Source organism: Pseudophryne corroboree, unplaced genomic scaffold, assembly GCF_028390025.1.
Source record: "Pseudophryne corroboree isolate aPseCor3 unplaced genomic scaffold, aPseCor3.hap2 scaffold_771, whole genome shotgun sequence".
Lineage (NCBI taxonomy): Eukaryota > Metazoa > Chordata > Amphibia > Anura > Myobatrachidae > Pseudophryne > Pseudophryne corroboree.
This window is the reverse complement of record NW_026970350.1, coordinates 266,311-293,523: the sequence shown is the minus strand read 5'-3', so window position 1 is coordinate 293,523 and position 27,213 is coordinate 266,311. Positions and strand designations below refer to the sequence as shown.

At 45.6% G+C, this 27,213-nt stretch overlaps 1 protein-coding gene across 1 annotated transcript in view; it reads right to left on the bottom strand.

Moving 5' to 3' along the window:
• The window catches only part of LOC135040831 (zinc finger protein 84-like), a gene marked incomplete at its 3' end in the record, with an annotated part of 80,640 nt that overhangs the window by 6,921 nt on the left and 46,506 nt on the right, over positions 1-27,213 (bottom strand). The window contains exons 3-4 of the mRNA XM_063954869.1: positions 6,164-6,374; positions 3,917-4,115 (exon numbers count right to left, since the gene is read on the bottom strand). Of these exons, the coding sequence (XP_063810939.1) occupies positions 3,917-4,115; positions 6,164-6,374 (410 nt within the window). The remainder of the gene's footprint in view (positions 1-3,916; positions 4,116-6,163; positions 6,375-27,213) is intronic.

Sequence of the window (27,213 nt, the reverse complement as noted above, 5' to 3'; positions counted from 1 at the left end):
CTGCCGCGTGGTACCTCTGTAATGCCGTCTGCCGAACTGAAGTCTTCTTGTCTTCGGTTACTCACCTGTCTTCTGGCTCTGAAAGGGGGTGACGGCAGGCTGTGGGAGCGAGCATCTGAGCTTACCCGGCGATCAACACCCTTTAGGTGCGGAGCGTCCTGTCAGCAGAAGCAGAGCCTTGGAACTCACAGAAGTGGGTCATGCTTCTCTCCCCTAAGTCCCACGAAGTAGGGAGGCTGTTACCAGCAGCCTTCCTGAAAATAAAAAACTTAACATAAGTCTTTTACCAGAGAGCTCTGTAGAGCTCCCAAGATACGTGACCAGTCTCCCTGGGCACATTTCTAAACTGAGGTCTGGAGGAGGGGCATAGAGGGAGGAGCCAGTTCACGCCCTGTTTAAAGTCTTAAAGTGCCCATGTCTCCTGCGGATCCCGTCTATACCACATGGTTCTATTGATGACCCCAGCATCCTCTAGGACAGTGATGGCTAACCTTGACACTCCAGTTGTTGTTGAACTACACATCCCAGCATGCCCTGCTACAGTTTTGCTATTTGGCCATGCTAAAACTGATGCACGGCATGCTGGGATGTGTAGTTCAACAACAGCTGGAGTGTCAAGGTTAGCCATCACTGCTCTAGGACGAAAGAGAAATCTTATTAGTCTTCTTTGCTGCACTCCTACTTTGGGTACTGCGGCTTAATTTGTTATCTCCTAAGTCTTTTTCCAGTACAGAATCCCCTAATATTACCCCATTTAGTATAGAGGTGTAATTTCTGGTCTTGCCCCCACAGTGCATTACCTTACACTTGTCTGTGTTGAATCTCATTCTCCATTTTGCTGCCCATGTTTCCAGTTTAGTTAAGTCGTTCTGAAGAGACTCAGCATCCCCCTCCGTATTTATAACCTTACACAATTTGGTATCGTCTGCGAAAATTGATACCATGCTCCCTAGACCTACTGTTAGGTCGTTAATGAAATTGTTGAATAAAAGTGGTCCTAGTACAGACCATTGTGGCACACCACTTAGTACTTTAGTCCAATTTGAAAATGATCCATTGACCACAATGCGCTGCTCCCTATTGTCTAACCAATTACTGACCCAAGTGCATATTGTGCTCCCTATCCCTATTTCTTGTAGCTTGTAGATAAGACGCATGTGAGGTACAGTGTCGAAAGCTTTGGCAAAGTCTAAAAATATTACATTCACCTCCTTACCCTGATCAAGGTTCGCACTTACTGTTTCATAAAAGCCAAGTAAGTTGGTTTGACATGATCTGTCCTTCACAAATCCATGTTGGTTCCTTTTAATGACCTTATTTGCTTCAAGGAGCTTTTGAATACCATCCCTTAGAATACCTTCCAATACTTTCCCCACTATAGATGTAAGACTAACTGGTCTATAATTACCTGGTTCAACTTTGCTCCCCTTTTTGAATATCGGCACTACCTCCGCTATAAGCCAGTTTTTGGGAACCATACCCGATGTAACCAAATCCATGAAGATCAAATATAGAGGTCTTGCTAGTTCAGCGTGCAACTCCATAAAAATTATCGGGTGAATTCCATCGGGACCCGGTGACTTATTAATCTTTATCTTTTCACAGACTACCTCCTCACATAAATAAGCATTTAGCAGTGGGACATTATCTTTGTTGAGATGTTGTGTTAGACTCAGCATTTGGTCCTCACTGGTAAATACCATTGAAAAAAACTTGTTTAGTTTGATTGCTATGTCATTATCATTTTTGATTAAGACTCAACTCTTGTCCTTTAAAGGGCCTATACTCTCTTTCTTTTGTCTCCTGTTGTTGGCGTACTTAAATTTTTTGGGGGGGATTCGCTTTGCTTTCCGTTGCTACTAGTTTTTCAGTTTCTAACTTAGCCGCTCTTATTCCTTTTTTGCATATTTTGTTAGAGTCCTTATAGTGCTGGAATGACTCCGCATCCCCCTCAGATTTGTATTTTTTTAAATGCTCGTCTTTTTTTGTCCATTAATTCCTTTATATTTGTGTTAAACCACATTGGTTTGGGATTTTTATTCATTTTTTTGCTGCTGGTGGGAATAAATTTACAAGTATTATTAATTAGCAGTGATTTTAATACATCCCATTTATCTGTAGGACAGAATTTCCCATTCAATGTCCTTTAACGCTTCCTTCATCATGTCAAAGTTGGCTTTGCTAAAGTTTAGAGTCCTAGTTGAGCCAGTATAGGACTGCTTATTAAAACGGATATTGAATGTGACCATATTGTGGTCGCTGTTACCTATGGGCTCCCCTACTATAATATTTGATACCAATTCCCCACTGTTAGTTAATACCAAGTCTAATATTGCATTGTACCTAGTTGGTTCTTTGATTAATTGAACTAAGTAATTATCATTTAGCGTGTAACCTTTGAAATTCACGTATCCAATGCAACCCCAAATAGCCACTCCCCTGAGAAAGGAAGAGACTCCACACTGCGCTTGGAATCTGTGTCTGCTATCCACTGACGCAACCATAAAGCTCTGCGTATCAACACTGCCGTGGCAGTAGTCCTAGCATTAATAGCGCCTATCTCCTTGAGAGAGTCACACAAGACGCGTGCACTGTCCCTGATGAGAGTCACCGTAGTCACCAGGGACGTATCTCCCACAAGGACCTCTTGAATTTGAGCCGCCCATGTGTGAATGGCATGTGTCATCCAACAACCCGCTATCACAGGTCTTTGTGATACACCAGCTATAGGATTTTTATTACCTACCGATAAATCCTTTTCTCGTAGTCCGTAGAGGATACTGGGGTTCCATTTTGTACCATGGGGTATAGACAGGTCCACTAGGAGCGAAGGGCACTTTAAGAATTTAATAGTGTGGGCTAGCTCCTCCCTCTATGCCCCTCCTACCAGACTCAGTCTAGAAAGTGTGCCCGAAGAGACAGACATACTTCGAGAGTAGGATATACAAGGACAGTGGTGAGATTCGAACCAGGACACACATAACAAGAGGAAAGCCCTAGTTTCTCTTACGTCCTAGAGGATACTGGGGTCCATTCAGTACCATGGGGATGTACCAAAGCTCCCAAACCGGGTGAGAGAGTGCTGAGGTTCCTGTAGAACAGAGTGACCAAAATGAAGGTCCTCGGAGGCCAAAGTATCAAACTTGTAGAACTTAGCAAACATGTTCGAACCTGACCAGGTAGCCGCTCAGCAAAGTTGTAAAGCTGAGACACCCCGGGCAGCCGCCCAGGAAGAACCCACTGAACGAGTAGAGTGGGCCTGTACAGATCTTGGAACCGGCAATCCTGCCATGGAATAAGCATGCTGGATAGTTAGCCTGATCCAGCGAGCAATTGTCTGCTTAGACACCCAATCTTATTGGGACCATAAAGCACAAACAGCGCATCCGATTTCCTGTGATGAGCTGTTCGCTTTACATACACCTTCAAGGCCCTCACAACATCCAAGGCCCTTGAAGTAGCCGAGGTGTTAGTAGCCACTGGCACCACAATAGGTTGGTTGATATGAAAAGGCGACACAACCTTAGGAATAAATTGCTGACGCGTTCTGAGTTCAGCTCTATCCTCATGGAATATTAAGTAGGGGCTCTTGTGAGACAACACCCTTAACTCCGACAGACGTCTTGCTGACGCGAAGGCCAACAGTGTGACGGTGTTTCACGTAAGAAACTTTACCTCCACCTCCTGTAAAGGCTCAAACCAATCTGATTGCAGGAACTGCAACACCATGTTGAGATCCCAAGGTGCCGTAGGAGGAACAAAGGGCGGTTGGAAGTGCAGAACCCCTTTTAAGAACGTCTTGGAGGGCAGCCAATTGTTTCTGGAAGAAAATGGACAAGGCTGAAATCTGGACTTTTATATAGCCCAGGCAAAGGCCCACATCCACACCTGCTTGCAGAAAGAGAAGTAAACATACCAGTTGAAACTCCACTGCGGGAAACTGCTTGGATTCACACCAAGACACATATTTTCCAAATAAGATGGTAATGCAAAGACGTTACTTCCTTCCTGGGTTGGAAAAATGCTGTACGGGATCACTTTCCGGGCTAGAATCTGATGCTCAACTTCCATGCCGTCAAACGTAGTCGTGGTAAGTCTTGATAGATGAATGGCCCCTGTTGCAGAAGGTCCGCGCAAAGAAGTAGAGGCCATAAATCCTCTAGGAGCAACTCCAGTAGATCCGCGTACCAAGCCCTTCTTTGCCAGTCTGGAGCAATGAGGATTGCCTGAATCCTTGTCTTTTTGATTGTTTTGAGAATTCTTGGGATGAGCAGAAGTGGAGGGAACACATACACTGTCTGGTAAACCCATGGAGTCACTAGCGCGTCCACCGCCACTGCTTGTGGGTCCCTCAACCTGGAACAATACCACCTGAGCTTCTTGTTGAGACGAGAGGCCATCAAGTCGATCTGAGGAATTCTCCACCGACTTGTCACATCTCCGAACACCTCAGGATGGAGGCCCCACTCTCCTGGGTGGAGGTCGTGTCTGCTGAGGAAGTCCGCTTCCCAGTTGTCTATTCCCGGAATGAAGATTGGCGACAATGCCACAGCGTGTTTTTCTGCCCAGAGGAGAATTCTTGTTACCTCTATCATTGCAGCTCTGCTCTTTGTTCCGCCCTGTCGGTTTATGTATGAAACCGCCATCACATTGTCCGACTGTACCTGAATGGCTTGATCTTGAAGAAGAAGATGTGCCGTTTGTTGAAGGGCACTGTATATGGCCCTTATTTCCAGAATGTTTATTGGAAGAATGGCTTCTTGATTTTACCATTTTCCCTGGAAGATTTCCCCCTGGGCGACTGCTCCCCAACTTCTGAGGCTTGCACATGTGGTTAGTAGAAACCAATTTTGAATCCCGAACCTGCGGCCTTCGATTAGGTGAGAAGTCTGTAGCCACCAGAGGAGCAAAATTCTGGCTTTCGGTGACAGCCGTATCCTCTGGTGCATGTGAAGATGCGATCCGGACCACTTGTGCAAGAGATCCAGCTGGAAGGGCCTTGCGTGAAACATTCCGTACTGCAGTGCCTCAGAGGAGGCTACCATCTTCCCCAGTAGGCGAATGCACTGATGTACCGATATCCGAGTTGGCTTCAGGACATCCCGGACTGTTGACTGGATCACCAATGCCTTTTCCAATGGAAGGAACACCCTCTGTACTTCTGTATCGAGTATCATTCCCAAGAAGGGAAGACTATTTGTCGGTTCCAAGTGTGAATTTGGAAGGTTCAGAATCCACACATGATCCTGGAGTAGTTGAGTTGAGAGGGCAATGCTTTGTAACAACCTCTCCATGGAGGATGCCTTTATCAGTAGATCATCCAGGTATGGAATTATGTTCACTCCCTGTTTGCGGAGGAGGAGCATCATCTCTGCCATGACCTTGGTGAACACCATCGGTGCTGTGGAGAGGCCAAATGGCAGTGCCTGGAACTGGTAGTGACAGTCCTGTATTGCAAACCTTAGATAAGCCTGATGAGGCGGCCAGATCGGAATATGAAGGTACGCATCCTTGGTATCCAGAGACACCAGGAATTCCCCTTCCTCCAGACTTGAGATCACCGCTCTCAGAGACTCCATCCTGAATTTGAATACCCGTAAATATGTGTTTAGAGATTTTAGGTTTAAGATGGGCCTTCCGAACCATCCAACTTCGGTACTATGAACAGGTTGGAATAATAACCATTGTACTGTTACTGAGGTGGAACTGGGACTATGATCTGTGTCTGTACCAACTTTTGAATTGCCTGTTGCAGGATTGTACTTGCTTCCTGAGAAGCTGGTAAGCCTGATTTGAAGAATCTGTGAGGTGGGAGTTCTTGAAAATCCAGTCTGTATCCCTGGGCAATAAGACCAGAGACCCAGGGATTTAAGCATGATGTTGCCCAGATATGACTGAAATCCTTTAAACGTGCTCCCACCTGCCTTTTCTTCAGGCAGAGTGGTCCACCATTATGCTGAAGGCTTTGAGGAAGCCGAACCTGAGCTCTATTCTTGAGAACCTGTAGTTGCAGGTTTTCTGGATTTTCCTCGACCACCTCTGAAGGCAGTGGAGGAACCTTTGGATCGGTTTTTAAATGTTGCTGCCCGAAAGGACTGCAACGTAGGGGCAGAATATGATTTTATAGCCGGGGTTGCTGCGGAAGGAAGATATGTCGACTTACCCGCAGTCGCCTTGGATATCCACGTATTCAGTTCATCTCCGAACAAGGCCTCACCTGTAAAGGGCAGGCCCTCCATGCCTTTCCTGGAATCCGCATCCGCAGTCCATTGGCGTATCCATAAGCCTCTACGTGCTGACACTGCCATGGCCGTAACATGTGTGTTGAGCAGGCCAATTTCCTTCACAGCCTCCACCATAAAGTTTGCAGAGTCCTGAATGTAATGCAAGAGTAATTCAATTTCACTCCTATGCAGAGAATCTAAATAATCAATTAGGTTACCAGACTATTTTGCAATGGCCCTAGATATCCACGCACAAGCAATAGTGGGCCTTTGAGCCACCCCAGCAGCTGTGTACAGAGATTTGAGGCCCTCATTCCGAGTTGTTCGCTCGGTAAATTTCATTGCATCGCAGCGATTTTCCGCTTAGTGCGCATGCGCAATGTCCGCACTGCGACTGCGCCAAGTAAATTTGCTATGAAGTTAGGATTTTTATTCACGGCTTTTTCTTCGCTCAGGCGATCGTAGTGTGATTGACAGGAAATGGGTGTCACTGGGCAGAAACAGGCCGTTTTATGGGCGTGTGGGAAAAAACGCTACCGTTTCTGGAAAAAACGCAGGAGTGGCCGGAGAAACGGAGGAGTGTCTGGGCGAACGCTGGGTGTGTTTGTGACGTCAAACCAGGAACGACAAGCACTGAACTGATCGCAGATGCCGAGTAAGTCTGAAGCTATGCAAAAAATGGTGAACTGCTCAATCAGATAGTGATGTCACTCAGGTGCTAAAAGGGAGGGGTAATTCTGTGTAGGAAAAAACAATGGTTCCCTAATGCACACTGAGTGAATAATATTCCTACATAATAGTCAGATAATACGGAGATCTTGGTTGCGTATATCTGCAGATATAGGGTTAAGCCCCCAGGCCGATCGACAAGGCTTCTCCGTCACTGGGGGTCCCTAATACTAGGTATGGGTCCGGGGTACAGGACCCCATAACGTCGGCACAGGTCGGCTACCCCAGGTCAGCACACAGGTGAGAGTTAATAGGGTTAATAAGAAGCACAGAAGTGCTAGGTAAGTGGTGTGATTAAAATAATACAAAAATATATACAAAGTGATAGGGAAACTCATAAGTGTTAATAAAGTGTTAGGGTGTGCCGACCTGAAGCAGCCCAGCCATACCGACACAGGGGCCACCACACCCCACACCCACCCCATAAATAATTACAAATATGTCTGGGTTGAATTCCCAGTGTAAGGCCACATGGTAATGGCTCCTACAGCATCTGAGAGCCAGCTTACCTGGGGATACCCCTGACTTCCCCCTATGGCAGTCTAGAGTCAGCAATCCCTCCTAATGCTGACCCATTCATGCCTCTCAATACAATGCAAAAAATGGTGAACTGCTCAATCAGATAGTGATGTCACTCAGGTGCTAAAAGGGAGGGGTAATTCTGTGTAGGAAAAAACAATGGTTCCCTAATGCACACCGAGTGAATAATATTCCTACATAATAGTCAGATAATACGGAGATCTTGGTTACGTATATCTGCAGATATAGGGTTAAGCCCCCATGCCGATCGACAAGGCTTCTCCGTCACTGGGGGTCCCTAATACTAGGTATGGGTCCGGGGTACAGGACCCCATAACGTCGGCACAGGTCGGCTACCCCAGGTCAGCACACAGGTGAGAGTTAATAGGGTTAATAAGAAGCACAGAAGTGCTAGGTAAGTGGTGTGATTAAAATAATACAAAAATATATACAAAGTGATAGGGAAACTCATAAGTGTTAATAAAGTGTTAGGGTGTGCCGACCTGAAGCAGCCCAGCCATACCGAAACTGGTCCCGCTCTGAGGAAGCTCCGCCCCCTGTAATGGCGTCGGAGCTCTACAGATATTTATACTGGCAATGTCTCCAAACAGGTGTAAAAAGTAACATAAATGCCTGTTTCCAACAACGCTGCCAGTGTACACAGGGGCGCCATAGCGGATCCCTCCGTAGAGCATCCATATTCCGCCCCTGCGATCGCGCCCTTGCGGGTCCCCCGGTTTGTACTCACCACTCTTCTCACCTCCCGGCATTGTTAGGGGTGTGCGGCGTGCTGCGATTGCATTTGCAAATGCGCAATCCCCTGTGGTACCAACAACCTCTCAGGACTGTGGTCCTGCAGCGGGGAAGCGGCTCTGACGCCAGAAGAGACCAGTAACCATCCCCCCTAACTCCCTCAGAGCAGAAAAAAATAAATTTATGTGCCCCCCCCTCTCTTTTGCACTTGTTGTACCTGTATACTGCAGGGGAGAGCCTGGGGAGCTGCTTCCAGCGGAGCTGTGAAGAAAAATGGCGCTGGTTAGTGCTGAGGAAGAAGCTTCGCCCCCTTGGCGGCTGGCTTCTGTCCCGCCGTTCTGTATAAAAAAAATGGCGGGGATTTTACATATATACAGTCTGGGACTGTATATATGCTAATTTTTGCCCAAACGGTATTGAAATTGCTGCCCAGGGCGCCCCCCCCACCCCCCCAGCGCCCTGCACCCTACAGTGACCGGAGTGTGTGGTGTGTAGTGGGAGCAATGGCGCACAGCTGCGGTGCTGTGCGCTACCTTATGTAAAGACAGGAGTCTTCATGCCGCCGATTTCAATGTCTTCTTGCTTCTCCTGGTCTTAAGAACTTCTGGCTCTGCGAGGAGGACGGCGGCGCGGCTCCGGGAACGGACGATCGAGGTATGGTACCTGTGTTCGATCCCTCTGGTGCTAATGGTGTCCAGTAGCCTAAGAAGCGTAACCTAGCTGCAGTTAGGTAGGTTCGCTTCTCTCCCCTCAGTCCCACGTAGCAGTGAGTCCGTTGCCAGCAGAAGCTCACTGAAAATAAAAAAACCTAACAAATACTTTCTTTTTCTAGCAGGCTCAGGAGAGCCTCCTAGGAGCACCCAGCTCTGGCCGGGAACAGATTCTAACTGAGGTCTGGAGGAGGGGCATAGAGGGAGGAGCCAGTGCACACCACATAGTACCTAATCTTTCTTTAGAGTGCCCAGTCTCCTGCGGAGCCCGTCTATTCCCCATGGTCCTTACGGAGTCCCCAGCATCCACTAGGACGTTAGAGAAATAGAGGCTGATGGCTGCTGATGTAAGAGATACACCAGAGAGTGTGGGGAGGAGACTGGTCAGATCTCTGGGCTGGTAACACATAGTGACATGATGTGAGGGGGAGAGCAGGAGCATAATAGGGGCTGATGGCTCATGATGTATGATACACCAGAGAGTGTGGGGAGGAGACTGGTCAGATCTCTGAGCTGGTAACACATAGTGACATGATGTGAGGGGGAGAGCAGGAGCATAATAGGGGCTGATGGCTCATGATGTATGAGATACACCAGATAGTGTGGGGAGGAGACTGGTCAGATCTCTGGGCTTGGGACACAGTGACATGATGTATGAGGGAGAGCAGGAGTATAATAGGGGCTGATGGCTCATGATGTATGAGATACACCAGATAGTGTGGGGAGGAGATAAGTCAGATCTCAGGGCTTGTGACACAGTGACATGTTGTGAGAGGGAGAGCAGGAGTATAATAAGGGCTGATGGCTGCTGATGTATGAGATACACCAGAGAGTGTGGGGAGGAGACTGGTCAGATCTCTGGGCTGGTAACACACAGTGACATGATGTGAGGGGGAGAGCAGGAGTATAATAGGGGCTGATGGCTCCTGATGTATGAGATACACCAGAGAGTGTGGGGAGGAGACTGGTCAGATCTCTGGGCTGGTAACACACAGTGACATGATGTGAGGGGGAGAGCAGGAGTATAATAAGGGCTGATGGCTCCTGATGTCTGAGATACACCAGAGAGAGTGGGGAGGAGACTGGTCAGATCTCTGGGCTGGTAACACAGAGACATGATGTGAGGGGAGAGCAGGAGTTTAATAGGGGCTGATGGCTCCTGATGTATGAGATACACCAGAGAGTGTGGGGAGGAGACTGGTCAGATCTCTGGGCTGGTAACACACAGTGACATGATGTGAGGGGAGAGCAGGAGCATAATAGGGGCTGATGGCTCATGATGTATGAGATACACCAGATAGTGTGGGGAGGAGACTGGTCAGATCTCTGGGCTTGGGACACAGTGACATGATGTATGAGGGAGAGCAGGAGTATAATAGGGGCTGATGGCTCATGATGTATGAGATACACCAGATAGTGTGGGGAGGAGATAAGTCAGATCTCAGGGCTTGTGACACAGTGACATGTTGTGAGAGGGAGAGCAGGAGTATAATAAGGGCTGATGGCTGCTGATGTATGAGATACACCAGAGAGTGTGGGGAGGAGACTGGTCAGATCTCTGGGCTGGTAACACACAGTGACATGATGTGAGGGGGAGAGCAGGAGTATAATAGGGGCTGATGGCTCCTGATGTATGAGATACACCAGAGAGTGTGGGGAGGAGACTGGTCAGATCTCTGGGCTGGTAACACACAGTGACATGATGTGAGGGGGAGAGCAGGAGTATAATAAGGGCTGATGGCTCCTGATGTCTGAGATACACCAGAGAGAGTGGGGAGGAGACTGGTCAGATCTCTGGGCTGGTAACACAGAGACATGATGTGAGGGGAGAGCAGGAGTTTAATAGGGGCTGATGGCTCCTGATGTATGAGATACACCAGAGAGTGTGGGAAGGAGACTGGTCAGATCTCTGGGCTGGTAACACACAGTGACATGATGTGAGGGGGAGAGCAGGAGTATAATAGGGGCTGATGGCTACTGAAGTATGAGATACACCAGAGTGTGTGGGAAGGAGACTGGTCAGATATCTGGTCTGGTAACACACAGTGGCATGATGTGAAGGGGGGAGCAGGCGTATAATAGGAGCTGATGGCTCCTGATGTATGAGATACACCAGAGAGTGTGAGGAGGAGACTGGTCAGATCTCTGGGCTGGTAACACACAGTGACATGATGTGAGGGGGAGAGCAGGAGTATAATAGGTGCTGATGGATCCTGATGTATGAGATACACCAGAGAGAGTGGGGAGGAGACTGGTCAGATCTCTGGGCTGGTAACACAGTGACATGATGTGAGGGGAGAGCAGGAGTTTAATAGGGGCTGATGGCTCCTGATGTATGAGATACACCAGAGAGTGTGGGAAGGAGACTGGTCAGATCTCTGGGCTGGTAACACACAGTGACATGATGTGAGGGGGAGAGCAGGAGTATAATAGGGGCTGATGGCTACTGAAGTATGAGATACACCAGAGAGTGTAGGGAGGAGACTGGTCAGATCTCTGGGCTGGTAACACACAGTGACATGATGTGAGGGGGAGAGCAGGAGTATAATAGGGGCTGATGGCTCCTGATGTATGAGATACACCAGAGAGAGAGTGGGGAGGAGACTGTTCAGATCTCTGGGCTGGTAACACACAGTGACATGATGTGAGGGGGAGAGCAGGAGTATAATAGGGGCTGATGGCTCCTGATGTATGAGATACACCAGAGAGTGTGGGAAGAAGACTGTTCAGATCTCTGGGCTGGTAACACACAGTGACATGATGTGAGGGGGAGAGTAGGAGTATAATAGGGGCTTATGGCTCCTGATGTATGAGATACACCAGAGAGAGTGGGGAGGAGACTGTTCAGATCTCTGGGCTGGTAACACACAGTGACATGATGTGAGGGGGAGAGCAGGAGTTTAATAGGGGCTGATGGCTCCTGATGTATGAGATACACCAGAGAGTGTGAGGAGGAGACTGGTCAGATCTCTGGGCTGGTAACACACAGTGACATGATGTGAGGGGGAGAGCAGGAGTATAATAGGGGCTGATGGCTCCTGATGTATGAGATACACCAGAGAGTGTGGGGAGGAGACTGGTCAGATCTCTGGGCTGGAAACACACAGTGACATGATGTGAGGGGGAGAGCAGGAGTATAATATGGGCTGATGGCTCCTGATGTATGAGATGCACCAGAGAGTGTGGGGAGGAAACTGGTCAGATCTCTGGGCTGGTAACACACAGTGACATGATGTGAGGGGGAGAGCAGGAGTATAATAGGGGCTGATGGCTCCTGATGTATGAGATACACCAGAGAGTGTGGGGAGGAGACTGGTCAGATTTCTGGGCTGGTAACACACAGTAACATGATGTGAGGGGGAGAGCAGGAGTATAATAGGAGCTGATGGCTACTGAAGTATGAGATACACCAGAGAGTGTAGGGAGGAGACTGGTCAGATCTCTGGGCTGGTAACACACAGTGACATGATGTGAGGGGGAGAGCAGGAGTATAATAGGGGCTAATGGCTCCTGATGTATGAGATACACCAGAGAGAGTGGGGAGGAGACTGTTCAGATCTCTGGGCTGGTAACACACAGTGACATGATGTGAGGGGGAGAGCAGGAGTATAATAGGGGCTGATGGCTCCTGATGTATGAGATACACCAGAGAGTGTGGGAAGGAGACTGGTCAGATCTCTGGGCTGGTAACACACAGTGACATGATGTGAGGGGGAGAGCAGGAGTATAATAGGGGCTGATGGCTCCTGATGTATGAGATACACCAGAGAGAGTGGGGAGGAGACTGTTCAGATCTCTGGGCTGGTAACACACAGTGACATGATGTGAGGGGGAGAGCAGGAGTATAATAGGGGCTGATGGCTCCTGATGTATGAGATACACCAAAGAGTGTGGGAAGGAGACTGGTCAGATCTCTGGGCTGGTAACACACAGTGACATGATGTGAGGGGGAGAGCAGGAGTATAATAGGGGCTGATGGCTCCTGATGTATGAGATACACCAGAGAGTGTGGGAAGGAGACTGGTCAGATCTCTGGGCTGGTAACACACAGTGACATGATGTAAGGGGGAGAGCAGGAGTATAATAGGGGCTGATGGCTCCTGATGTATGAGATACACCAGAGAGAGTGGGGAGAAGACTGGTCAGATCTCTGGGCTGGTAACACACAGTGACATGATGTGAGGGGGAGAGCAGGAATATAATAGGGGCTGATGGCTCCTGATGTATGAGATACACCAGAGAGTGTGGGGAGGAGACTGGTCAGATCTCTGGGCTGGAAACACACAGTGACATGATGTGAGGGGGAGAGCAGGAGTATAATATGGGCTGATGGCTCCTGATGTATGAGATGCACCAGAGAGTGTGGGGAGGAGACTGGTCAGATCTCTGGGCTGGTAACACACAGTGACATGATGTGAGGGGGAGAGCAGGAGTATAATAGGGGCTGATGGCTCCTGATGTATGAGATACACCAGAGAGTGTGGGGAGGAGACTGGTCAGATCTCTGGGCTGGTGACATACAGTGACATGATGTGAGGGAGAGAGCAGAAGTATAATAGGGGCTGATGGCTCCTGACTCCACCGCTGGGAATATGTGACTACTTTCTGTAATAAGTGTTTATTACTCACCTGTGCTGATATCTGTAGGGATCTCCTCCTTCTCACACTGCTGATCACCCCTCACATACGACTCTTCTTCTCCCTCTATATCTTCTGCATTTATATCAGTCACATACGTCTCTTCTTCTCCCTCTATATCTTCTGCCTTTATATCAGTCACATACGTCTCTTCTTCTCCCTCTGTATCTTCTGCCTTTATATCAGTCACATACGTCTCTTCTTCTCCCTCTATATCTTCTGCATTTATATCAGTCACATACGTCTCTTCTTCTCCATCTATATCTTCTGCCTTTATATCAGTCACATACGTCTCTTCTTCTCCCTCTGTATCTTTGATTTTAATATTATTTAATTGGGCTTCACCCTATGTAAACAAGACAAATATAATGACACACAGCTCCTCTACACAACATATAGTGACAGTCACTTTGGTTTATTGGGAAGACCCTAAATGCCACCTACCTGATGCTCCTGAGGGATCCTGTGATTCTCCTCTGTACAGTCCTGGGAATACAGAGGACGGGGACATCTCTCTGGGGTATCTCTGTTACTGGGTCCATCTGTAGGAGACACACAGTGACTGAGTACAGTGTATATATGTGATTATCAGATGATATATGTATATAGTGTCAAAGTCAGAAAAATATCACGCTACACATTGCCATATATGCACCTCATGCGAGTGCCCGCTGCACGTGCATGAGCCCTCCCGTGCGTGCGTATACTCGCAGTCGCATGCACCCGCAGGCGCACGATGTGCGCATTTACGGTAGACAACAAACAAAGTAGCAGCGCTATGAGGTGTAAATGTAAACATAAATTCAAATCATTCAAAAATAATGGTGGAGATAAACACACGTGGAGCTGTATGAACTGAAGGTGAAAAAATTGGGTTAATTTATTAAAATATCTCATACAATATGTCAATAAAATTGGTATAGGATTGTAAATAAAAAAATAATAAAATACAATGAGCAGGATCACTGTGGGGCTGCCTTAGTTAGACTATCCGTTTTCTTAATTAGTGTGGACTAAATGACGGTATTTTGAGTTAGGTGACAACTGGACTTTTTAACACAGTTCTGATGGCATCAGTGCCACATGATTTACCGCTGGAGGAGGGGGTTCTCTGGATAGCGTCCCTTATAGCGGGTGGAACCAATGACAATCTTGTATCCTCACCAGTATGCGGAGTCCTCAGTGCTGAGTGGCAAAGGCTGTGTTGCCAGTTGACAGGTTATTCACCTTTTTCTCTGTGCGTGGTTCGTCAAAGTCCACTAAAGATCCGGATGTCGTGCGTGCAGCTCTCAATTGAAGATAGTGATCCTGAAGCATAAACACCTGACGCGTTTCGCTGCAGTGCCTGCAGCTTTCTCAAAGGTGATCTCATCAGTGTCAGGGCTTCTATATTTATACCCTAAGATGGCCACTGATTGGCCCCACCTGTTCAGTTCATACAGCTCCAAAAACGGTCAATCTCCTCCGCAAAACATATACAAACAATACATAAAAATAAAGTGCATAGCAGACTCAATCTTAATTCATAATTTAATTCAATATATATCTAGCAAATCAAAAAATTAAAAATAAAATTTCTCCATCGATACTTATTTCTTCCAGGTTACTATTGATCTTATACTCCCCCTTGTTTTAGTATCTCAGACCAGCATATATATATATATCCTTATAGATACTGTGAGAACATCAGCACCATGATATGCGCCACAAAATTAAAATGTTAGACCACTTAGAAATACACTCACAGATCTCAATGAAAACTATATATAACTTAAAAGAAACAGATAAATATATGATGTGTCAGAATTTTTGAACATATAAAAAAGAAAAAATCAAGTTTTTCAAAACTCATTTATTATGTTTATTATTGTGCTCACTCATTGCCAAATAATGTCAGGAGAATAGAGCCATCTTAAAAATCTTTTGTATCTGAGGATAAAACTGGGGCATTATGTTTGTAATGAACTGTCCATATAAACTGTAATCCACAATGTCTCTTATCCTGTTTTTAGCACACTGACATTGTAATCTAGAAGTCAGGTGACCAATTGTGTATCTGGTTACCAGGCGACGGTAACAACATAAATATTGCCAGAACCAGAATAATAAAATGAAATCACGTAGAAAAATCATATGTACATAAAAATAAACTCCGGGCTTATGTTTACTAAGAATTCCCAGTTAAACTATTATACACAATGTCCCTTAACACGGCACCTACATGTCAAATAACCACACTGACAGTATAACTTAGAGGTCAGGTGACCAATTGTTTATATGGTCACCAGGCAACAGACCGGGGATTGAGTCCGTGAACGGAAGTGACGCGATCCGTGCCGAAGGTCTGTTTATCTGACACAGACACGGACGCGCCGCGGTAGTAGAGTGGTGATCGGCTCTAGAATCTATATGAGAGCAGGTAGCATCCAATAGGTGGGGATCATATAACTAGACCAACATCAGCTAAATAAACTTCAGATGATTTGGACACAGTATCTACCTTAAAACAAAAGAAGGGAGGTTGCTAAGCAACAGCACTGTCTGACCCGGAAGTAGTCTGAGATACTAAAACAAGGGGGAGTATAAGATCAATAGTAACCTGGAAGAAATAAGTATCGATGGAGAAATTTTATTTTTAATTCATTGATTTGCTAGATATATATTGAATTAAATTATGAATTAAGATTGAGTCTGCTATGCACTTTATTTTTATGTATTGTTTGTATATGTTTTGCGGAGGAGATTGACCGTTTTTGGAGCTGTATGAACTGAACAGGTGGGGCCAATCAGTGGCCATCTTAGGGTATAAATATAGAAGCCCTGACACTGATGAGATCACCTTTGAGAAAGCTGCAGGCACTGCAGCGAAACGCGTCAGGTGTTTATGCTTCAGGATCACTATCTTCAATTGAGAGCTGCACGCACGACATCCGGATCTTTAGTGGACTTGGACGAATCACGCACAGAGAGAAAGGTGAATAACCTGTCAACTGGCAACACAGCCTTTGCCATTCAGCACTGAGGACTCCGCATACTGGTGAGGATACAAGATTGTCATTGGTTCCACCCGCTATAAGGGACGCTATCCAGAGAACCCCCTCCTCCAGCGGTAAATCATGTGGCACTGATGCCATCAGAACTGTGTTAAAAAGTCCAGTTGTCACCTAACTCAAAATACCGTCATTTAGTCCACACTAATTAAGAAAACGGATAGTCTAACTAAGGCAGCCCCACAGTGATCCTGCTCATTGTATTTTATTATTTTTTTATTAACAATCCTATACCAATTTTATTGACATATTGTATGAGATATTTTAATAAATTAACCCAATTTTTTCACCTTCAGTTCATACAGCTCCACGTGTGTTTATCTCCACCATTATTTTTGAATGATTTGAATTTATGTTTACATTTACACCTCATAGCGCTGCTACTTTGTTTGTTGTTTATTGTGTATAGTGTTTTCAGGACTGACTAGACCTGTCTTTTAGCAGCTGCTATAATTAGAACACCAGCCCACCTTGCGCCCGATTTTTAACCTTGGTTAAAAAAACTTTTTTGCATTTACGGTAGAGTTTGTGTGCGTCTAGCGGGCGACTCAATCGTTACATATTTTAGTCATATAATGTATTTTGTAGATTATGGTCCCTTTGATAGAATCTGAAAGTTTAGTTAATGTAGCATGTTCAGAGACAAAGAGATCCCTCTTTGTTTGATACGAAGGGTCAGACAGGGGTTACACAGTGGTGTTTAGTATCCATCGGAAGAGAATATAATTAGCAATATTCCGGTGTTGGTTTGAAACGGATTACTCGCTCGTGAATATAGTTATGACTATAAGAAGTTTATGGACATTTACTATATTTGCAGTTTATTACCCATGCGGCGGGAAACCTGAGTTTCCCTCCCACCTGAGCAGTTTGAAATAGTCACAGCCCACCTGTATGAACCAACATATGACCTTTTGTTATAATGCGGAGACAAATTCCTGTGTCCAATGAACAATAAGAATGTAGGGACCATTGTACTGTATTGTGTGTAGTGTATATAAAGACAAGCCGACCTGGGCCAGCTCCACTCTACTCTTCTCAACGGTTCTCATCACTGATAATCGGGAGCTGGATAATCCAGGAAGGCGCATGATATTGTTTCCCCTTGTGCGTAAGTGCTCTGCAGCCATATTTGTCTCCTAGATATGTTGTAAGCCATTCTCTCTCTCTCCTTCCCCTTAAATGAAATTGTGTCGTTATTGTATTTTATGTGTAGTAATTCGGTTAGGTATTCTATGTTAGTTTGGTAGTGTATAACTTGTATTGTGTATTCTTTTGCAATTGAACGTTCATTCTCTCCCTTAAAAAGGTGTTAGAACCTTAGATCGGTATTTGAGTGTTTATTATATTGCTAAGTGTTCTCAGAGCGTCACAGACGCTCATACAACTTTTAAACTAACAAGGTTACACTGCGTTGCATTTACACCTTATCCATGCACAAAGGTTTACAGTATAAGTACATAACTTGTGGTATAGTTATTAAGGTTTAATTCTGTGAGCGTCAGCGCCGCTTGTGATGATCTTGTGGTCTCGAGCGTACGCTACGCTGGTAGCGTATCATTACGTTAGTCGGCAGCCTATAGCGTGCTTGCCTCTACGCATTAAGCCGTGAGCGAACGTGCCGCTCGTGCGTCTCGTCCACGGCTAAGCGTCAGCTACGCTAAGTGCGTACCCTTACGGTATATCATACGCCAATTGCGTACTGTGTTCATTAACCTTTTAGAGTGTTTAATATAGGATAAATATATAGGCTTTATCAATTGGGGGCCTCGTCCGCTCTTCACATATCTGCACTAGGTAATTTTAGCAGACATTATCGGTCAGCAAAGGGCGGGAGGTGTTATCCCTCGTAGTGCTGACCAGATAAGTGTCTGCTTCGCTTAGTAAGGAGTGCTGAAGGAATCCGGAACCGGAAGGTAGGAACAGTACGTTATTGTCTTTTAAAACCTGTTTAGTTTCCGTTTTGCGTACTTACGCATAAGCACACACACCTGTATTTCTTGTTTTAGCATTATTTGTCCGTGTCTCATTCTCCTGATTGCCACATACTAGTGATAACGTGCTGAGACATTTGTTGTTATTAATAGTTAAAAGATAAAAAGTAATATTTAAGGGAATACTTGTAAAAGACACGCACACAGTCTCGCCTAGAAATACAAGGGAGATTTGGGTGGTGTTCAGTGAATGATTACTGTTAAAGATCATTCACATTGATAAACGTGTAGTGTGTTACTGTGGACGTACTTGGTTTGTGTACACGTGTCCTTACAAGGGCAGGGCGTACGCAACAAGGGTCGACGCACGGAGTGTATATTACGCAACGGAGCGTACGGATACACCCACATAATACAAGCCACACGATAGTATTGTTTAGTAGGCGATAAAGTAACGCGATAATAACACAAATCTATCTCAAATCCAAAAGTTTAAAGTTAAAAGAAAAACCTTCTCTGTTGCAATTCTTCTGGGTTAGGCTAAAACCGAATGAAAGGAATTCTGTACAGAAATAAGAGTGTTCGAATGTAAGAGTGTGTATATATAAGATTTCTCTTTTATTACGGAAGTGGGAACCATAGGCCAGTAGAAAGAGGTACACCAGCGAGAGTGATAGCGTGGGGTGGCTTGGGAGGCGTCCCTTGTTAATCTCGACATTAATGAGCAGTAGAGTCTGCTGTACATAACAGACCAGGAGGTTCAGGTACAGCAGACTAGAAGTAGAGAGCACAACCGAAGAGGGTTGGTGCGAGACCCATATAGGCCAATAAAGCTCAGGCTGAAGGAATTTGCAGCCGGAATTTTCAATTCCGTTGATCGTTCCGCACATAAGATTAGTTGCTTGTGTGCAGATACGATTGTACCGCATGTGACTGTTTGCATTAGCGTGTCTTGCACATTGTTAACGTGATTTGTGTAATTTTTTTATTTTAAGGGAAGTAGCCTGATCACTCAGGGACATTCCAACGACTGATACTTGCTGGGGAGGGTAAGACACTCCCACACGCCCGAGCAAGTAGACGTACTTAGGTGCCCTAGGTTGGGTACGGAACCTCTGGGAACTTTGGTCGCCGTATTGGCCAGCGTGGGCGGGAGTTAAGTGGGCGGACCTCGTTGCAAAACCCCCACCGCAGCCTTACCCCGGACATCTTGGTTTTTGTAAGGGTTGCCGAAGACCCTGATTTGAAGTCAGAGGTAGTGAAAGCAGCACCTGCAGAGATGGGGGCCAGTTGTTCAGGTAAGGGGCGATCAACCGAGGTTCAGGTTGATTTGGTAAACCGACCAATCGGGACGGCAAGGTATATCATGTGTGAGAAATATGGTCATCACACAGAGACATTGTGCAATGAATGGGAAAGGATGACTGTGCATGACGGGGACAAGTTTCCCCGGGTAGGTACTTTTAACCCAGAAGTGTTACAAAATTTAAAGAGAAGAGTTTGCCTGATTAAATCTTCAAAAAGGCGTATTAGACATTATGATTATTTAACATTGTGGCAACAGGAAGGTGAAATACAAAGGGGGTTGGCGCAAGCCGCTGGATCTAACCCTATCAGGAAACTGATAGCTACTGCACCTCCACCACCATACATACCTGGAGAGAAATTGGTTGCAGAGAATGGCACTCAGGGTTATGTTAAATGTATAGAAGTTAAAGATAATGTAACCAAAGTAATTAATGCTAAAACTAATCCGTGCAAGTTGTACCCTGTTTTGAACTTTCCCCAGGATTGTGACCAAGAGGATGAGCCCACAACAATATCAGCACTCTCCCTAGCAGCCACCATAGCAGAAACCACAGTGGGCACAAGCCAACCCGTAAGATTAGTATCAAAGGCCCCTAGCGGAGGGACAGGTGAGGTCGTATCGACTGGTAAGTACGGCACCACACACTATGCTGAAACCATTTCACCACATGTTGTAGAATCTACACAGAATGATGTTATTGGACTTAATCCCGTTAGGGTAATAGCAGTGCCAAATGGGAAAACTGACACTTCAGGAGCAACTCCTATCAGGAACATCGCCATGCACTGTCCCTTTTCCCGAACGGAATTAAGATCAACGATGTCTGAATTCCCTGATCCTAGGAAAGACTTAGCTGCATGTCAAAAGTATATTAGCGAGCTAGGAAATTCTGCAGAGCCAAATAACAAAGATTGGAGGACAGTTTTGAGGGCATGTTTACCCCCCAATGTTGATTCGTTAAAGTTTATCGCTGATTGCAAGTTAGATGAGGAAGTACCACTAACAGACGAGTATAATCAGGATAATGTAAAGAGAATCAACTTACAGTTAGGAGTATATTTTCCTGCAATAGTAAAGTGGAATAAAATCTTAACAATAAAACAAAAAGAAGGTGAATCCACACCAGAGTATTATCACCGGGCTCTGCAGGATATGGCTAGGTACACTGGTATAGATGACATTAAAACTAATGTACACCACAGGGAAGTAGCTGTTTCAGTATTAATGGACGGTCTAAAAGAGGTTTTAAGGAATAGAATACAAACCACTAGGCCTGATTGGAGAGGTATGTCGGTGGATGCATTGGGAGAGGCTGCTGCTGGGCATGATCGCAATATCTTCAGACACAGGGAGTCACAGAGTGATAAATTAATGGCTGTCAGCATACAGGCCCTTACTACCAGGCCACCTCAGCCCAGAACTGTGACCCCTGTGGGTAAGTCAAGAGGTATAAAATGTTATAATTGCCACAGAGAGGGACACATGGCACGTGATTGTAAGACAAAACAAACACAAAATTCATATCAACCCCCTAGACAACGACCTGATACGAGACATTGGGATCAAGGACCGCAGGGGCGGAGCTATGAGCCACATGCAGGGGAAATAAAAAGGTATCCCCCAAGAAGAGATTGGCAAATCCCTGATAGTTCCCATCTACCCCCACCACAAGTAATTGCTGCCAGTGCGATTCAGGGAGGCCACCATACCCAATAGGGGTGTGGCCACACCTGTAGTCTGCAGCCAGTGAAATTAATTGCGAGTCTTGGAAGTGAACCCGAGGTCACAATTGATGTAACTGGTAAATCATTAAATTTCCTTGTAGATACGGGGGCGGCCAAGTCAGTGATAAATTCGACAGTGGGCATGAGAACCACTGGTAAGACAATTCCAGCCATGGGAGTAACGGAAATAGTACAGCACTACCCTGTTAGCAAACCAGCAGAGATTACAATAGGGCCTTTGCATACCAAGCATTCCTTTTTGCTGGCTGCATTGGCACCGACTAATCTCCTGGGAAGAGATTTATTGTGTAAAATGGGGTGCGTCATATATTGTACTCCTGAAGGTGTATTCTTAGACATACCTGAGAATCACGCTCAGGAAGTACGAGACATGCTAGACTCCCCATCAAAATTAATGTCACATACCGTTATGATAAATAGGAGTCCATCCCAAGTAGAAGAAATTACATCCCAAATACCAGAGTCACTTTGGACTAAAGATGGACAAGACACTGGATTAATGGCAAATGTAGCTCCAGTAGTTGTGCAAGTAAAAGATGGTAGGATAGCTCCAAAAATCCCACAATACCCTCTGAAGCCAGAGGTGGAGTTAGGAGTGTACCCCGTAATAGAGCGCTTGCTACAACAGGGCATTCTGGTAAGAACATCCAGCACTGCCAATAGTCCCATCTTCCCTGTGAAAAAGAGTGGGGGGAGGGGTTACAGGCTAGTGCAGGATCTAAGGGGGATTAACAAAATAGTTGAGAGTCAGTTCCCCGTACTGCCAAATCCAGCTGTCATCCTTATGCAGATCCCTCCCACTGCGAAATTTTTCACTGTAATTGACCTCTGCTCCGCCTTCTTCTCGGTACCGCTGCACCCTGACAGCCAATATTTGTTTGCGTTCACATACAGAGGAGTCCAATACACATGGACTCGATTACCACAAGGTTTCATAGACAGTCCAAGCATTTTCTCACAAGCCTTGCATGATTGTTTACAGTCTTTCCAACCAGAGAGTGGATCAATATTGATACAGTATGTGGATGATTTACTACTGTGTTCAGATTCACTGGAAGTGTCCCTGAGAGATTCGAAACAGCTCCTGTTTCATCTTTCAGACACAGGACACAAAGTTTCCAAAGACAAGTTGCAATTATGCCAGACTAAAGTAAAATATTTGGGACACTGTCTGACACAAGGACTGAGACACCTGACCGCTGATAGAATTCAAGCAATTCGAGACATGACTCTGCCACAAACCCAGCAACAGATTAGAACGTTTTTAGGAATGTGTGGGTATTGCCGTAACTGGATCCCAGGTTTTTCCATTCTAGCATTACCTTTGCAGGAGATGGTCTCATCAAACAAACCTGATCGGATTTCGCATGCAGACGAATCTGAGATGGCATTTGAGGAGACTTAAACAGTGCCTAACGCAGGCACCAGCATTAGGTATGCCAGACTATGGGAAACCCTTTGAGCTGTACGGAACAGAAAGTGCTGGTTGCGAGGCAGGCGTCCTAACCCAAAAGCACGGTGATGCCAGCAGGCCGGTAGCATACTACAGCGCTCAGTTAGATACGGTAGCGCGATCCCTCCCCACATGCTTGCGAAGTGTTGCTGCGATAGCATTGCTAGTAACGAAAAGCGAAGATGTAGTGCTAGGACACAACCTCACAATCCATACACCGCATGCAGTGTCAGCCTTGCTAAATTCGGCTCAAACTAGACACGTCTCATCAGCGCAGTTTACTAGATGGGAATTGGCATTAATGACCCCCGTAAACATCACCATAAAGAGATGCAGCGCATTAAATCCTGCAACGTATCTCCCAGGTGTGCCTGGACAGGCACAAAGGGTGGAGGATGAGAGTAATAGTGAAGGAGGATTTAATACAGGGGATGACACGCATGATTGTATGGAATATTTGACCCAAAATTTCACGGCAAGGCCTGACATCAGTGACAACCCACTGGAAGATGTAGATTTTACTTTCTACACTGACGGTAGTTGTCACAGACAGACGGAATTGGGAGACTTGTGTACTGGATATGCAGTCGTAGATGACCAAGGCACCATAGAAGCAGAACCGCTAGGCCCACCTCACTCAGCCCAGGTTGCTGAACTGGTTGCCCTAACCAGAGCATGTGAATTGGCTAAGGGCAAGTCAGCCAATATCTACACCGATTCTAGATACGCCTTCGGGGTAGTCCATAATTTCGTAGCACTATGGCGCCTCAGAAATTTCATGACGGCAGCTGGTACACCGATAGCGCATGCAGCTCACATCAAAAGGCTTCTAACAGCGATACAGGAACCCGACAGAGTGGCTGTTATCAAGTGTAAAGCACACACATATAGCCAAGACCCGGTATCACTTGGTAACAGCCGAGCAGACGAAGCTGCTAAATTAGCAGCTGGTACCCCCAGACAGACAGACACCACACAACTGATGGTATTTAATACCGTCAACACACAGAAATTGTGTGAAATGCAAAATTTGTGTTCCACACAGGAAAAGGCAGTTTGGAGGGCAAAAGGATATGGCCAGGAGTCCCCAGGACTCTGGACAGGGTAAACCAGTGGCACCCAGAGCATATCTTCCAAGTTTAGCGGAAGCAGCACATGGGCTGACTCATCTAGGCAAGGAATGGATGTGCAAGTTGGTAAGAGCATATTGGTGCGCCCCAGGATTTTCTTCCCATGCGGGAAAAAGGGCAATGACATGCCTCACCTGCTTGAGGAAGAATATCGGAAAGGCAATACCAACAGAACCATCTTATATCCCACCTACAGACGGCCCTTTTCAGGTAATACAAATTGATTTCATACAATTACCCCCTTGTGGAAATTTGAAGTATGTACTAGTTTGTATAGATGTGTTTTCAAATTGGGTCAAAGCATTTCCTGCGGCCACAAATACCGCTATGTTTACTGCTAAGAAAATTGTGCAGGAATTTGTGTGTAGATACGGTGTCCCTAGAATAATCAGAAGTGATAGGGGTACCCATTTTACAGGTGATGTCTTTCAAGGAATGTGTAAGTTGATGGGAATTGATAGTAAGCTGCACACTCCGTACCGCCCCCAGGCGAGTGCGAAGGTAGAAAGAGTGAACAGCACTATTAAAAATAAACTGAGCAAAGTTATGGCAGAAACAGGATTGACATGGCCAGAAGCTTTACCCATTGTATTATACAGCATCAGAACCACTCCCAGGTCCCCTCTTAATCTGCCCCCTTTGAAATTCTATTTGGTCGACAACCGCATGTTATGATTAACCCTCAGGATGATTTGAAGTGTAACAATGAAGTGACTGTAAATAACCTGGTTAACATGAGTAAACAGCTAAGGAATCAGAATGACAATTTGAAGTTGGTGATTCCTGATCTGCCAGATAGTAATTGTCATGACATTGAACATGGGGATTATGTAATGATACGGAATTTTCTATGCTCAGGTTGCCTTATTGACAGACGGGAAGGACCATACCAAGTCTTATTGATTAGCACGACAGCATTGAAGGTTGCCGAGAGGGAGACTTGGGTTCATTCGTCCCACTGTAAGAAGGTCACTGATCCAGAGAGGTCTCGTGATAAAGAACAGACGGTAGAGGAAGTTGTATCACTGGAGTGTCTGTTTCAGGAAGACTGAGATGGCACCTGAGCATTGAGAATAATAAGATCGGAGACAGTTGTCGATTCCCTGTTCCCTTTTATTGTTTTTCTCCAACTTCCCATCCCATCTCCCTCAATTATTTCTTTCCCCCTTCTCATTCTTCTCCGTTACCTCCTATAAGATGGACTTGCCCCAAGAGACTGTGATCCAGATTTTCCTGTTGACCATGATGTTGACCAGAGCAGTCTGTTCCGGCGAGAGTACCATGGAGGTCGAGAGAGGTTCTGGAATGGGTTCTGATGACAAAGATGGAGGCGTAGATTTCCAAGAACAACATAATCACCAAGCAAAGGCGAGTATCAGAAAACGATCTGATAGCATTGACAATAGAAGGAATTGTGAAGGATTGTTAGCTGAAGAGAACTGTATCTGTAGACACTGTGACAGTATAGTTGAGGATGGGTGCATGTAGAAATGTCAGTCCAGTTTTAATATCCACATGGACCGGCATCCATTGAGTGACTATCACTCCTTAGTGGGTAAAGTGTTAAACCAGACAGTCTGTTGGGTATGCTCTCAAGTACCTCAAGGCCATAGCAAATCAGGATTAGTACCATTCCCTTTAACTATAGGAGAGGTACTTGAGCTAAATGGTGGGAGGCCGGTGGACAGGAGGTTTAATATCTCCAGTCCTCCTAGTTTGAAGCTCCACTAATATCATGTGGATAGATCCCTAGTATGTTTTAATATTTCCAATCCCCGAAAGCCGGGAAATTGGGAAGTGTCATGGAATAACAAAACCATGACCTTTTCATATAGAGCCGATAGAATGCCTACAGATACAGAACTTATACGCCACATAGCCGGTAGTGGAAAATATTTCCGATATAGGTATACCCTAGGAAGTAGGACCATGAGAGTTGGAGAAGTATCACCAGGATACTGTGCACATATCATACAAACGGATACGTGTACTAGACAGATGGGAGAATTAGGGTTAGGAGATTTCATATGGAAAATTTGTAATATGGTTATGTCCTACTCCATCCCATATGTTCTCCCCGATGATGCATATTTCATATGCGGGAGGAAGGCATATAAGTGGCTTGCCCCAAACTCAGAAGGATTATGTTATATTGGAAAAAGTACTGCCTGAGGTAATGACTGTATCACATACCAAAATGAAAGATATTCACCGCAGTGCCCAAGCTCCTTATACTCACACTCATTACGAGCACGTAGTTAAAAGGCAACTGGTAGAAAGGACAGAGCATCATGCTTCTGACCTGATCCATGAATCCACCGGGATTCAGTTTCTACTCGCGTTAGATATCACTCGCACCGCCAGAGGAGTGTTGAATTATAAATATATATCTGCGCTTGCAAATTTATTAGACAATATCACTGAAATGTATGACAACACTTTTAGGTATACTAGAAGGGAGCTCCAAGCTTATAAAACAGAACTGGTTCAGCATAGGATGGTTCTCAATTATCTCACGGCAGTGACAGGTGGATATTGTGTCACACTAGCAACGCAGTACGGCGTAAAATGCTGCACTTATATTACTAATAGCACCGAGGACCCGGTCGAGGTCATAGACCAAAAGATGGACGACATTCTCCAATTAAAGTGGGAGTTCCGCAGGAGACACAATCTCACCCTTGCTGCTGTGGGTAATGAGCTGACCGGTTGGGTGTCATGGTTGAACCCGCGAAATTGGTTCTCCGGTTTAAGAGAATGGGCTCAAGGAATTATAATGGATGTAGGGAAATTTCTTCTGTGTATCTTGGGTATCGGCATATCGATTGGTTTGATATTTAGATGCGTTCAGGCTTTAACGAAGTGTAAACTAAGTACTAGGGTGATGAGTCTAAGGAGTGAGGACATTGTAATTCCAATGGATTTGATTTATGACCCAACGATAGAGACAATGTTATGATGAAAATGTGATTCCACGGTCCATTTCTTTCACCTGTTTCTCCTTTGTTTTCCTACAAGG